The sequence below is a fragment of the Nelusetta ayraudi genome, unplaced genomic scaffold (genome assembly GCF_046127955.1).
Source record: "Nelusetta ayraudi isolate G7.1 ecotype Tasmania unplaced genomic scaffold, CSIRO-AGI_Nayr_v1 ptg000004l, whole genome shotgun sequence".
In the NCBI taxonomy this organism is placed as follows: Eukaryota; Metazoa; Chordata; class Actinopteri; order Tetraodontiformes; family Monacanthidae; genus Nelusetta; species Nelusetta ayraudi.
The window spans coordinates 17517501-17532500 of NW_027466054.1; the positions used below are offsets into that span (position 1 = coordinate 17517501).

A 15000-nucleotide genomic window follows, 5' to 3' on the forward strand; every position below is an offset into this window, starting at 1 on the left:
TGTCGGTGGAAATGGTAGACTCGCACCTTCTGGCATTAAAGAGAGTGAGAAGATCAGCAAGTGTCGTAGCCTTTGTGTCACAGTGTCATAGCTTTTTTTTCTTTTTATTATTGACTGAAAGAAGTGAAATACTGTGGTTAGAAGGTTTCATCCACACTTTTTTTCCCAGTGAAATTCCTGAACCAAACCACGTCACAACAACAAACCGAACCCCCAAAGACTGCGACTTGCGGCCGGAGCGCAGCACACACGCCGTCCTCAGTATCCCGACAGCGTGGAGACGGTGGGGTAGCGCTCCCGCTGCTTCAGGCACTTGTCCCGCTCGATGAACAGCGAGTGGCTCTTGCAGTCGATGTCCCTCTCCAGGCCGCGGCGGGACTCCTCCAGCCAGGACAGAGAGCCCCGAGCCTCAGCCAGCCGCTGCTGCAGGGAGGCCGCAGCGCCGTCCAGCTGCCTGGACTCCTCCTCCAGGCTGCGGGCGAGAGGAGGAAGAGGAGGTCGGTGGCCAGTAGTGATGTGCCGATCGATACTATAATATCAACACCTCCGGTACCAGATCTTTATGCTTTAAAGTTGACCGTCAGATCATACTTTTGATACTACTCATGTGAGGCAAGGTATTTCATTACCATAGGAACACAGTTGAAAGTAACTAAACTATTAAGATCTTGGGCTTTTGAGTGGAACTGCTTTTTCTGCTGCCTGGTTTAGTGCGTAATGCGTCAGAGCAGCTGCAAGTCCTGCAGTGCAGCAGGCAGGAAGTATTCAGGTAGGGGGGGGGGCGGGGGGGGATGTGCTGAGCACCGTTGCTGTTGGAGTTGTTGAAATGAATAAATAAGGTTTTCATATGAGTAAGGAAATAAATACATACATGGTTGCACAAGTTCAGCTTTGTATCACTGGGGTATTCTCACAGACAGAATAAGGTCTATGTTTTCAATTCATGAAAGGTTTCCTAATGAATTGATCATTTAAAGCAGATTGCATAGATTGGGTCATGAAATTGTTTAGAACAGCTACAATAAAACAGCAATGATGAAATAAAAAAAATGTATCTATGTATTAGATAAGTTGAATAAAAAAAAGTATCAATTATTATTGACAATCACTCTAATTTGCTTTAACAGCTAAATGTAGGAAAAGAAAAGCCTGTGCAATTATTGTGGCACTCATTTAACTAAATCATTTACTGCCAATTTCCGTTTCTGTCATCCAGTATTTTTTATACCAATATATACATGCAAAAACAAATATTTTCTTCCCTCTGTCTGGCCTGTCTGCCTGTCAGGAGGAAGAGGTGGTGAAGCTGTGGGCGGGGCCTACCTGAGCTGAGGCTGATCCCTGCACAGCTCCGTGTTGGGCCGCAGGGAGCGCAGGTACAGCCGGGACTGGAGCACCCTGAGAGGAGCCTCTTTGTCCTGGATGGCCTGCTGCAAGGCCACAATGTTCCTCTCCTGGGTCCCGATCTGCTCCAGGATCTGCACAGAGGGAGAGAGAGAGAGAGAGAGGGAGAGAGAGAGAGAGAAAAAGAGGGAGTGAGGAGAGAGAGAGAGAGAGGGAGTGAGAGAGAGAAAGGGAGAGAGGGAGAGAGAAAGAGAGAGTGAAAGTGCATGAATGCATTTCCGGCTAAATGTTGATATATTTAAGTTCATTGTGGTTTCATATATACATCAGAATCAGAATCAGAACTCTTCATCTCCAAGGGAAAATTACTTTTTGCTGCAACTCCAACTCAATGTGTAGACGAGTAGAAAGAGTGTAGAGAGCAAAAGTAGGCCATAAGAAATAGCAATAGGAGCAATGAAGTGGTAGGAAGGGTGGAGGAGGGAGTGAACTTTGTCTGCTCACCTCCTCCAGCTTCATCTCCAGCTGGCTCCTGGCCTCCAGCAGCTGCTCGCAGCGCTGGCTGAAGGCTCGCTCCACCCTGGAGCACTGGGCTCGCAGGTCATCGGTGGTGTCCTGCAGGACCTGCTCCACCAGCGCCCTGACACACACACACACACACACACACACACACACACACACACACACACTGTGCATCAGCACCACATCACAGTACAAACAAGTCAAAGCCTTGGCTCGAGCTCCACCTGAGGCTGCTGCTGCTCTGCTGCTCCTGCACCGCTATGGACAAGTTGTCCTGGGTGAACTTTGTCCACGATGTGCTGTTACACACCCTGCAGCAGTAAGAGAGGCTGGAGTTAGCGCACAGGAGCACAGTCATACACACGTGCGCGCACACACACACAAAGCAACACAGCCTCACTGCTCCTGCACGCTGGCCGAGCTCGGGTGCAGCTGCGTGTCTGTGCTGCTGTTGCTGTGTCTCCCACTGAGCTCGTCCAGGCTGTAGGCCTGCAGCTTGTCGGACCAGTCCAGCTCCAGCGTCTGCTTGGCCTCTCGGTTCGACCTGACACACACACATACACACACACATACACACACACACATGGTACACAGTAAGATCTCTGCAAGTCATAGGGATGCCCTGCGAGCGGAGTTTTGACACCACTCACTTGATCTGAGCGACAACCTGATCTGCGGTTCTCCTCAGGAGAGCCTGGACGCTGCGGATCAACTCCACTTCCTGCACAGCACACAGCCATGAGAATGTAAAAACGCCCCCTCTGCTCGGAATACCCTTCAATCTGAACTGAAACGTCCCTCGGCAAAGCGATGGCAGCTTGTCGTCTCGTGTCTGAATGCGACACCCCCTCACTCTACCTTCAGCAGCTCCTCCTCCACCGAGTCCTGGACCAGGTCGGGCCCTGGCCTGCGGGCCCTGCACTTCAGGTTGTCGCTGGCGATGGCATAGGGCGTCTGGCTGGCGTCCAGCGCCCTCTCCAGCCTTGTCCTCAGCGCCAGCAGCGAGTCGGTGTCCTCCTGCAGCCGCTCGATGTGCCGCCGCAGCTCCGACTGCCAGCCGTGGATCTCCTGCAGCCTCTGGCCCAGCAGGCGGGTCCCGTCGGCCTGGTTCTTGGAAGCGTCCGCCTCCGTGTCCTGGCTCAGGGCCCTGGACTCCCGCTGGATGCTGCGGGCCTCGGTGCGGTGGGCGGCGGCCTGCTGCAGGATGGCCTGGTAGTTGGAGAACCACTCGGCCGGGGTGTACTTGGCCGAGCGGTAGCCCGCGGTGGCGGAGCCCGAGGACGGCTGCGGGACGTCCCGCCGGGCGCCAGGCTCCTCATGACGGAACCTGAGAGCCACAGCCCGAGTGTCGTAGTGCGGCCTCGACACCAAGACCTCCGAGTCCATAATTGTTCGCCTGAAGACTGAAGAATGTCGGCGGCAAGTTTTACCAGCTGCAAAAGTTGATGAGCTTCAGGTTTGTTTGGGTGTCGCCGTGGTTACGTCAGTTGGCAGGAGGGAGGAGGTTCTCCGGCTCAGGTAACCAGCAACCAGCTTCTTAAATTAAATATGACAGAGTTGAAAGTGATGGAAGCAGCTTTTTTAAATGATTATTTTAACATTTTCTATACTCCTATACAAAAATTATTATCATCTGCAACTTGCTCTCACAAGAGGGCCAGTTTTGAGGCTACATCATTAAACAGCATTAAGGAATACAATATTGCATGATTGATGATAAACTGGATCACTTCTACTCTGTTCAATAAATGCAGTGAATCTACTGAACTGTGTAACTCTGAGTTTATGCGCTTGTTTCAAACCTGTTAAATGACTAAGCTGGATGCGTGATCGTCCCCACAAGGGGGCGCCTTACACTTACCTTAATGTGAGTCTGGCTACAACTGACTGAAACGTCCAAAATGTACTAAATACTTAAGCTGCTGTAACTTAACTATTGCAGCAGTAAAGTTGTTTCTCCTAGTATTAATTAGTTCATTGTACTGTTACTTAAGATCCTATATTCTTCCGCTCTCAAAACTTTTTTTTTCCTGGGGGGGGGGGGGGGGGGGGGTTGAACTTGTTTCTCTGAATGAAATTACAATTATTATTATTATTATTATTATTATTATTATTATTATTATTATTATTATATCTGCACCTCCTGGCGTCCTCTCTCTCTGTGTGTGTGTGTGTGTGTGTGTGTGTGTGTGTGTGTGTGTGTGTGTGTGTGTGTGTGAGAGCCACTCAGCCACTCCCTGGACCTCCAGCCGACCGCTCAGCTGTGCCTCTTTCTCGGCCGCCGCCTCTCCCATCCCTCCATCCCACGCTGAAAGGTTAACATTCGGGCCCCGGTGCGATTGCGGGTTAAGTGTGTCCCGAATTAGTGAGGCTGCCAGCGGAGAAGCCCGCACGCTGCCAGCTCGGCTCTCCGGGTGTCACTGCAGCGGCTTGGGTTTCCGCAAGTGGCGTGTATGCATGTCAGTGTCAGCAGCGTGGCGGCGGCCCGTGCGTTTGCCGTCCTCTCAGCCCAAGAAAACACACACACACACACACACACACACACACACACACACACACACACACACACACACACACACACACACACACACACTTTTATTTATAGGTGACCCTCCTCAGTCTCACGGGTCCGTCTTAAACCCTCCAGCCATGTGTTTATGTCTCCGACTGACTTTCTCCAACATGTCTGGATGCAGAACCGACACGTACAGTGGTTTCCAGCTGAGCAGAAATATTTACATATATATTTTTTCCTCACGTAGCAACGAGAAAATGCGCTCGGATCACGTGACAAAGTGGTTCTCACACGCACCTGGGCCATTGACCCTCCATCACCGAGATTCTCGACTTCTCCAACTTGTTTGATAGAAGGATTGAGCCGTTTGAACCTGAGAGAGTGCAGGATAACACACGAAACAGGTTCATTGAATACTGATAAACCAAAACGACCGGCAGGTGGCGATGCCACAGACGGCACGAAGACTCGAAAAAAAAAAAAATGCAAATAGAGCGAGGACTAATAAAAATGTAACACTTCCCTTTTCAGTGCAACCTGAAAACTGTCCTACAAAAACAATTTGCTCAAGGATGAATCATAACAGACATTTCTAACAGACCCTGCGGCTGTTTTCATGCAAAATACGTGTAATGCAAAAGTGCAACTACCATTTAGTATTTTCAAAAAGAATCCAATTCTGCAGCTTTTGGCTGAGAAGACTCACTCACTGCAGAAAAAACAACAACAGGAAAATCTAAACCTCAAGTCATTGTCCAGCAGTGCCGTACTTTGCTCAGTTCGTTCAGGTTTCTTTTAGCATTGCAGGGCATTATCTCCACTCTCTGTCCAACCACTGACCCACTTTTGGGTCGCGACCCACCAGTTGGTCCTCACTGACTTAGGCAACCTAACATTTGTCCAGTCAAGCTTTATACAAAATAAATAAATAAATAAATAAATAAAAATCAGCGCACAGTGCGTATGGAGAACAAAAGATCTTGAAGACATTTTTTCATGATGGACCTGTAAGACTTCAGCTTTGAAGTGGCAGCAATTCAAATGCCTTAAAGAAATTCATATTAATGTAATGCAAGCACGTCCTGTTGAATCAAACAATACACAAACAAAACATCACAGCAAATCTCTAAAGTGGAAGCAAAAGCTGCAGAAAGCACTCCGACTGCGACTGAGGGTGAGGCTGGCCAGGTAGGAAGAGTGCAAAGGGTTAAAGGCTCATCAGCACTGCTGTTTATCTCTGCAGATAGGCAGGAGTGTGTGTGTGTGTGTGTGTGTGTGTGGGAGGGGACATTCCACAGATTCTCTCTCTTCCTGAGGAAAGAGGGAGAGCGTCACACACTCACAGGCAGGGTGAGAGGTGAACAAAATAGCACCTCTTCCTCCAGCAGGGAGACCGAGAGGACAGTCCACCCTTCTGTCCATCCCTCCCTCCCTCCATTTATCATTCCATCATCATAATCATCACTCCATCTATACGTGCATTCATCATCATCAGTCATCATCTATGTGTCCATCCATCCATCCATCCATCCACTCATCAGCCCTTCCAACCCTGTCATTCATCCATCCATCATCCAGTTGTCTATTCTTTGTCTATTCATTTATTCATCAGTCGATCCACCCATCAGGCCTTAAACCCATTCATCCATCACGCTGTAAAACATTTTCTTTCGAAAACTTTCCATCCCTTGGTTTTCAGCAATGCAGCCACACACGTCCTGACGCCCATCAACAGCGGTGTGCTGGCCTGAGTCGGATTTGCGCTTGTGTGACGGCAACAGGAGGGGGAAAAAAAAAAGAATTTGCATCCATCCAAGCCAGTGAAGCGAAGCAGGTTGGCAACATTTGAAAATATAATTGCCCACCCCCATCCCTCCTTCCCCTTCGCCTCCCCCGCTGTCCCTTCAGCCTGTCAAAGCTCCACAGGGGCGACGACGCCAGCAGTGACGCACCGCCGCTCTGCTGCCAGCTAGTGGCCACCGAACAGGAACAATGGCTTTTCAGTCTGTTGGGGAGTGTTTGGGTGGACAGTCTGTCTGCCTTTGTTGGGTCCGCACACCAAGAGCCTGCTGACTTCTGGTCCAGGCTATTAACTTTGTTTTGCTCCATTTATTCTTTTTAATCACAGCCAACTCAAAAGGGAGAGCAAGGGGAAGTCAAATGTGGAAAAACCTGTGAATTAAAATTATAAAGACGAGATAAAAGAGATTTTTTATTATTATTTCTATTAATATTGCTGTTTATGGTCTGCAAATATTAAAAAAGACCCTTAAGCAAAACACACTCGCACACGCGCACAAACACAAACAGACTCACAGAGCTGCATACGATTCACTTCTGTCAGAAGGCTCCTAAATTTAGTAAAAAAAACAACAACAAAACAAAACAAAAAAAAAACAGGGGGAAAAAAAAGCTTTTTACAAAGCAAACAAACGTCAATGACCCCAAATGAGCATTTTGTGGTCTCAGGGCATAAGTTTTACAGTCCGACTGGGGAAATTCTGGGCAACAGACAAACTTCTGTTGCCCTCAGAGTTCCTCCTCAGGGTTTGTGATGAGGGTTTGTGATGAGTCCTTCCGTGTCGATCTGACACGGGTTCCTTCCGGCTCTCTGAGCTTCGACGTACAGCCGCAGGAAGTCCTTGTAGTGAGGCGCGCAGCCCAGCCACGCTTCGCCAAAGTGGACCGAACCAGTCAGGAGGAGAGCATCCCCACCAGGGCGCGCAGCGCATTGCGTTGGGATGTTGATGTGGCCCTTCCACCGCCGGCGCCCCTTGGCAGCAAACAAGTTGCTCTTCTGTCGGAGGAGGCGACTGAGAGTCACGGCGATGCGAGAGTGATGGATGGCGTCTGGAACCGCACCTTGAAATGTTCCTACGCCGGCTGGAGACACAGGAACAGGAGACAATGTGACCTCATTCCGACCCCTCTGAGCAAAATTAAATGGTTTTGCTGTTAAAGACTCGCTGACTCATGATAATTTGGGAAAATGTGACTCAATTATCTTGCTGCCACTTCATTATTAACTGTTGATATTAGGTTGGACAGAGCTTCCGGTTTCAAAAAGGAGGTCACTCATAGAAGTGCCAAAAACCTGCATTCTATTGTTTGGTCAGCAGGGACCGCTACAAATGGTTGCAAAAAGGACAAAAAACTACAGAGCTCCAAATGAATACATCTTTACAAACTAACTTTAGCAACATTCCAAAACTACTTTAGCTGGGTCACTGATTATGTATTTGCAGTGTGTGCAAACCGTAAATTGTTCCACCAAAGTAAAATTCAGTTTTTGAAAACATATTCGTTTGAATACCTAAGGCGATAAAAAAAATACACTGAAATATGTGATGTGGGAAAAACCTACACAATATTTTTGCTTTAACTTAATGTTGGTTTAGCTTAAAGAGTTAAAATCTGACAAATACAACAGAGGTTACTGCAAGCAAAAACATTTTTTCTGCTCTCCCAGACTGTTTACAGACTTTCTGCTATGCTCGACCAAATCAGGCCCCTTGTGGAGTGCAATCCATTCATCTGACGCAAGAAAATAGGTGCAATTCACAAAATAACAAACAATTACAGCTCAAACGTGTGTGTGTGTGTGTGTGTGTGTGTGTGTGTGTGTGTGTGTGTGTGTTTCAGTGTGTGCGCAGTCTTACCAAAGTCACTGGTGCACACGGCCATGAGAATCTCTTCGTCTGAACAGGGTTCACATGTGACTACAATGTGACAGAAAAAAACAACAACATGCATTTAGCCTCAAAAACCTTCAAAAAAAAGAAAAAGATGAATTTTCTGTTTTGACCCCTCTGCTCTGTGCAGTTTGGAGCTCAACAGACCAAAGATGCAGGACGTGAATGAGAAGAGCAGGTGAGGGTGGAGATGTAATCACAGAATTAACCCTCTGACCTCCTGTCAGCTATAAAAACAGCTATAAAATGTCCAGACAGCGGGGTCACAGACAGGCTTCTACCCTGTGTCTCATTAGCCCCCTCCCACTGCCAGGGAGGGGGTGTCTGTTCCTGATTGACAGTCCAGAGGCGGCCGCCGACCCTCGCGCTCGGCCCTGGCTGCGACCTTTCGATTGGCCTGCTTGTTTTCATAAGTCTGGCTGAGACTGGGGGGGGAGCGGGCCGCAGGAAGCGGGGGAGGAGGGGCTGTCCAGATGAAGGAGCCCGGGTGACGCGGCAGCGGCGCCCTCTGTCACCTTCACTTAGTGTCAAGCAGGGAGACGGCCTGTGGGTGGCATGACGAATGAGAAGCCGGCATTTAAAATGGAAGTGTCAGTGCCACTAACGCGAAACCCGTCTGCTGTAAGTAACCAACCGTTTCTTCATCCACCCTCATGTTAAAAATAGGGCTTAAAGTTCCAGTGAGGAGTAGGAAATATGGCTGTCTAACAAGTCCATGAAAAGATGGATGGTTCCCATTTGGACTTTTAACTGGTTTGTGCCATAGCCTGCCACTAGGGGGAGCATGATTTGTATTCAAGTTTTAATTTTTGTGTGCTCCCAGTTGCAGTTCTTCTAGCGTTTCACTCCACTGCTCAACTTTGGAGCATTTTGGTATCATCTGCTGACATTGATTCATATTTATCATCAAGCATCAAGCTATGATATCTTTATACACATTTCTTTCCAATAGGGTCGAGGGCAACATCATCTTGAAGCAGAAATCCCACAGGAAAAATTCAATTGCTAAGATCACAGCATCCATTGGGAAATTATCTCAGTTTTATTACGAGTTTAAAGATGGGTGTTGTCTTACCTCCACCTGGGTGCAGGTATGGGTACATGTGTCCTCCAGGTCCCTCACTGGGCACCAGCTCGTACTGGAAGGCCGTGATCCTGCGGCTGATGTCCGTGGCAGGAGCTGCCTCCACGAAGAGGGCGCCCTCCGCCAGTCCGAAGCAGCGCACTGAGCCACGAGCGTGCTCCTTCTCCGCCAGCAGTAGCATCAGATCGCCGGCCCGCTCCAGGTAAATGTTGGAGCCCTGACAATGCACAACCGCCAGACTGTCACTCTCCCAGTCGGACTTCGAGGTCCAACCTCGAGCAAACAACTAGAGAATTCCCAACCCAAGATTCTGGACAAAGGAGAGCAATTTAATTTGTTAAACTGCTCTTGAAATGGCACAGAGTGCATGCGGAATAGAATAGGAAGTGACTGTGAGCCTTGCTAGTGCTAAGAGGACTAGCGTGGATCCTTCAGAAGCAGCCGTTTTATCATAACCATAGGGTGTTTACACAATAAAAGAAGAAGAACAACAGGGCTTGAGGAGGTTTAGAGGTTAACAGACAAGATTTTAACTGAACACCGCAGTGCATGTGGCTTCCCAAACTTCTAACGTAGCGAAGCTAATGCTAAAAAGAGCCTTAAGATGTTGCCCTTTTGCATAACTGCAACAATGGAAACGTGGTGGACAGAAAATTCCTCAAATTATGTTGCCCATTTTCCCCGAGTTTTCCCCCAGAGGAATATGACGAATAGGACAGGAAGTGACTGTGAGCCTTGCTAGTGCTACGAGGACTAGTGTGGACTCTATAGAAGTGGCACTTTTATCATAACTGCGTGAGGTTTGCACAATAAATGAAGAACAACAACAGGGCTTGAGGAGGTTTGGAGTTTAACAGACAAGATTATAGTCAAACACCACAGCACACATGGTTTCCCACCGGCTGGCAGAGAGAACTGGAAGCTTCAAGCTGTTGCTCCTTTGCACAACTGCAACGACTGAAATGTGGCAGACAGGAGGATGGTCAAGTTGCACTGCCAGTCTTTGCCTTTCCAAATGCTCTACTTTACCTGTGAGTTGGTGTGGGGTTTGATGCACACGTGGAGACCTGCCGCGTACGCCGGCACCGTGTTGGGACGTAGGTTGACAATGACGGCCCCTGTCGGGTAGAGCCACTCCAGGGAGCCCTGGGAGCAGCGCAGGTAGACCTGTTCCACGTCACGGCGGTGAGACTCGTGGCTCAGACCACTGCAGAAAAGGAAGGAAGACGGATCAGTTTGTTAAAGGGACAATATGTAAGTTCTTCTAGCTCAATATATAAATATATATATATATTTATTTATTTATTTATTTTTAATTATCATTTTGCGTGACATTTGTACCCTCCTTGCGTTGTCCTATATAGTATACTAGGCCAGCTGGCTGCCATTGGCAAGACTTTAGTGACCGTTGAATGGCACAAAAAAAAAAACAGTGCAAGAGGAGCCGAGACGCAGAAACACATGGAAAGGATTTTAACGTTCCGCTGACGTTCATTAAGGAGCTCCAAGTCGGTCGCAGCTGTCGGCCAACAAATCTGTCACTTCAGGACGGATGCGGTCGTCCCGGTCTCTGATGTGCACGAGGCTGTACCTCGACACCCGGGGACTGATTGGGCCCCATTAAGTCGTTAGCAGTTTGAGGCGGGCAAACTTAACAACAGCACGTGAAATCATTTTTTACGACGCGGATCAAAGGGCCTATAAAGTCGTGTTTACTCAGGATGGGAGCGGGCGCGGGAGACATTCCTCTTCCGATCAGAGGGTCATTTCCACAACCTGGCTGCGTGGGTAACTTAAGGAATATTACCCTTTATTGTCAAGTTTATTTGTAGAAAAAAAAAATGAATGAAAATCTCATGGAAAATCCCAAGGGTTGCTCATCGTGAAGCGTTTAAACAGCAACCACAAGAAAGAGGAGCGACCGGGAAGTCCTTCCCTCGGCACCGCAACAAGGATGTCACCTACTTCACAGCAAACTTCTAATGGTCTTCCTTAGGATTGATGTTCTCTCTCTCTCTCTCTAGATTAGATTTTTTTTCCTAAAAAAAAAAAAAAAAAAATTAAATTAAATCTATCTCACATGCCTCTAATTACAGCTCCGAACACCCCCAGATCCTGAGTAATGCTCCGGCACAGGCAGTTCAAAGAGCCCAGCTCCCTCTCACACTCTTCACTTCCCTTCCTGCCACCACTCCCCCACAGCTTCATATCAGCCAGATTGGAGCCAAGCCATCAAACAGAAAATAAAACTCTTTACACCCCCACCCCACCCCAATGTTCTCTTTTAATTGCTTGATGTCATTTATTAAAAAAAACAAAAAAAAAACGACCATGCCCATAACCCTGCCCTCAGCATAACTGGGGCCCAGTGTGCCACCACTCTGACCCCGAGTGCAGGAAAGGAAACGGATGGATGGATGGATGGATGGATGGATGGATGTCAGCAGTAAAAATGATTCATTGTTTTTCATTACTCTTTTTAAAGAAAGACAAAAATGATATATATCACATTATAAAATTCTAAGTATTAAGTACAAATGATATATGTATGTATATATATATATATACATTCACACATATATACATATGATTTTAGAATTTTATTTTTTTCACTTTTCCCACAAATACAGCAGTGCCACTGGGGATGAGAAGTCGGTCCTTACCTTCCCCTCCAGCTGCACAGGTCGCTGCTGTACTGCCCCGCGGCGCCGCACAGGAGCGCAGCCGTGATCCAGAGCGCGCAACACGGCCGCAGCATGCTGCCCTAGTCCGCCCTCCACGACGGGACGCCCTAATCTCGCACACGCACCAGACCGTTGATGTTGATGCTGCTCCTCCGGGTTTTGTCCACAAAGTCGGTAGATATATATATATATATATATGTGTGTATACATACATATGATAAATGGGGTGAAAATGCATCCAGGAGCTCCTACATGTTCGCTTCCGTCCCGGGCACTGCGGACTGAAAGCTTTGCTGAGAGACTCTTGTAGCGGGGCGGTGTGTGTGTGTGTGTGTGTGTGTGTGTGTGAGAGAGAGAGAGAGAGAGAGAGGGGGGGGGGGGCGTCACCGCCGAGCGGGGGGCGCGTGCCAACACTGGCGTTGACACGCGAGCGCTCTCTCCAAGGCACGCCCAAACACACACACACACACACACACACACACACACACACACACACACACACACACACACACACCTCCTGCTGGATAAAATGATATAAATAAATCAGTTACTAATGCACTTCCTCGTTAGAAAACGCGCAGAATGGCGGTTGTGAGGGGGGGTGAAGATGGAAGAAAAGTTGTCCAGTGCCGAGTCACAAACTGCAGGGATTAATTATCATTGTCGATGTATATACTAATATATACCGATCAGCACTTTCGCCAGGCCAGACACATGGATCACATTAAGGAGGGAGCGGCGCTGAGCAGCGGCCGAGGCTCCGCAACCTGCACGGCAATAATCAGGCGGATAATTCGAGAAGATCCGGTATCATTTCCTCTACTTCTCTCTCGCTCTGCCTTTTTCTTTTCTTTCTTTTTTTTTTTTTTTTTGCATCTATCTACGCGCGCACCTTAAAGAAAGAAAGAAAGAAAAAAAATTCACACGTTCGCTCCAAGACGACGTGTGTTTGGTTCCCGGCCGCTTTTCCCGTGAGAAAACAGTCGGAACTGTGAGCATGTTAGTGACTCGCAACATTCCCCCGCAGTGCCAGAGCTATGTCACGCATTTCGAGAAATACCAGCACGCACGCACGCACGCACGCACACACGGACACACGTCAGTCTCTCTGTCTAAAAAAAATAGAAGTTGCATCTATCAGTGGTTTCCAGTGGGAAAGATGCACCAGAAAATCTGGACGCCTTCCCTGTTATTATTATTAGAGGAGCTTGTGTTCCATGTGTTAGCTGTGAAGCGATCACGGGAGATGGTGATCGCTTCCGGGGGGTGGGGGTGGGTGGTGGGGCAACAACAAAACAAAACAAACAAACAAACAAACAAAAAACAGTCCCTTGTTGCAACTGGACTTGTCGTCCAGGACTCTTTCATTCGTCCGATCGTCCAACAAACAGTTTCATAGCTGTTGAACGGATGCCGACAGAACTGACTATCATGAACTCTTCGGACTTGACGTGACCTTCTCTGACCGGTCAAAAAGAGATTCACAGATGGCTGAAGCATTCGTGATTCATTCATTTGGAGGTTTCTGCGACTGCAGTCAAAGGCAGGACGAGAAGCTGAAAAAAAAAGAAATGATATTGGATGTTGGCATTGAGAATTTCCCCCCCAAACATGGACCTGCAAATGACGTCCGCAGATCATTTATTCTCAGCTGAACATCCCGTCCTCCCTCTCTTACTTCTTCTCTTTATGTGTGTGTATTTATATCTGCATCCAGAAACACGACATCGGAAGATATTCAGCTCTCCGACCCAGAGATCTCGGGGTTGTGACCCGTGTCTAATCCTGTCGTCTGAGCCGCTGATGTGTCGTCTGACCCCGCCTGCTCCTTTGCCATGTCGAGTATTTCCAGACCCCCCCCCCCCCCCCCAACCCCGACCTGCTCCTCTCGCCCTCCGCTGCTGCCCGTCACCTGGCTCTCCTCAAGCGGCCCGTCTGTCGGCGCGCTGACCCCCCTCCAGACCTCTCCCCGCAGCCCCTCCACCACTCTGCCACCTCCCACACACCCCCCCCAGCACCCGTTCCCCCTGCCCTGCTGCCACGCACACATTCCTCTTTCTCTCATTTCACTCTCCGTGGCCTTTTATCACCTCTCCGTTCAGGCACCGCACCGCACGCTCCACTATCCCATTTCTGGGGGAGGAAAAAAAAAAAATCTTTATTTACCCATGGGGGGCAAAGTGAGCAGCTCCCAACCAGATCTGTAGTCAGAAGGGTGAAGAATCTTGCTCAGTGGCAAACTTGGGAGCTGAACGAATTCAAAATACTTCAAAATTAATCTACAATGAATCAGTTTCAGCATTATTTATTTATTTAAATTTAAAGGTGTTCATCTGCAGATCACACAATCATGTATAATAATAATGATAATCATGCAATAATTTTGTTCAATGTTCCGTATTCCCAACCTTTTTTTTAAACATCTTAAATTAACTAACTCAAACTACCATATTTTTTTACTACTACATTTTTTAAAATTAAAATTCAATTCAATTCACAAACAATGAAGACATTACAGACTTAAACCGCCTGCGTAGTTACCACATTAGCTGATGTTGAAAATGTGACTTTCTACCGAGCAAGGTTGCAGGCATGTTTTGTTTTTTTGTATTTTGTTTCAGCTAGTATGCTAACTTTATTGTGCATCCAATATAGCATTTACTGAGTCTGTTTCATTCAGTGCACACTCACTGCATGTTCACCCTTCACTTCATTCTATGATATTCGGACGCAGTTTATGCCCTGAGAGTAGGGTTGCTAGCGGGAAGCTGTTTAGCATTTAATTCTGTCATTCTGCTGTATTCTGTAATGTCATTTTAAAAAAAACTACGCCAATTTTTCCAGAAACAAGATAGCTTGTAACAAGCTAACTTTCTCACTAGCTCTTGATGTGAAGTTGTTGTGGAAATGGTCAATTTTCTCTCTATTTGTGCCCTTTCTCTCTTATAGTGAAGCAGATATTTCAGATTTGGAGAAATAATATCTTGAAAAAACAGTTCACTGTCAAGCCTGATTCCAAGACTGTCAAGTTTGATGTCAAGTTTGATGTTTGGTGTTATGGAACCTGAGCTTCGTCCAGTGAACCATTGGCAGGGAAGCGGACGAGATAATCAAAGAGTCTGCTGTTTCTTTGGTATTCATAGTGTCTGTCTTTCTGTT

The 15000-nt window shown here is 47.6% G+C and overlaps 3 protein-coding genes across 3 annotated transcripts in view; 1 reads left to right on the forward strand and 2 right to left on the reverse strand.

Moving 5' to 3' along the window:
- The window catches only part of r3hcc1l (R3H domain and coiled-coil containing 1-like), a 145585-nt gene that overhangs the window by 31422 nt on the left and 99163 nt on the right, over positions 1 to 15000 (forward strand). The window lies entirely within an intron of this gene.
- Positions 13 to 3822, reverse strand: tekt4 (tektin 4). The gene is made up of 7 exons (XM_076039958.1): positions 2725 to 3822; positions 2517 to 2587; positions 2267 to 2410; positions 2091 to 2177; positions 1849 to 1984; positions 1324 to 1478; positions 13 to 472 (listed from the first exon to the last, which is right to left on the reverse strand). Exons 1-7 carry the CDS (start codon positions 3250 to 3252, stop codon positions 259 to 261), a joined length of 1335 nt encoding a protein of 444 aa, XP_075896073.1. The 5' UTR covers positions 3253 to 3822; the 3' UTR covers positions 13 to 258.
- Positions 6761 to 12151, reverse strand: metrnlb (meteorin like, glial cell differentiation regulator b). The gene is made up of 5 exons (XM_076039971.1): positions 11821 to 12151; positions 10187 to 10364; positions 9149 to 9374; positions 8041 to 8100; positions 6761 to 7264 (listed from the first exon to the last, which is right to left on the reverse strand). The coding sequence occupies exons 1-5, from the start codon at positions 11913 to 11915 to the stop codon at positions 6924 to 6926; spliced, it is 900 nt and encodes a 299-aa protein (XP_075896086.1). The 5' UTR covers positions 11916 to 12151; the 3' UTR covers positions 6761 to 6923.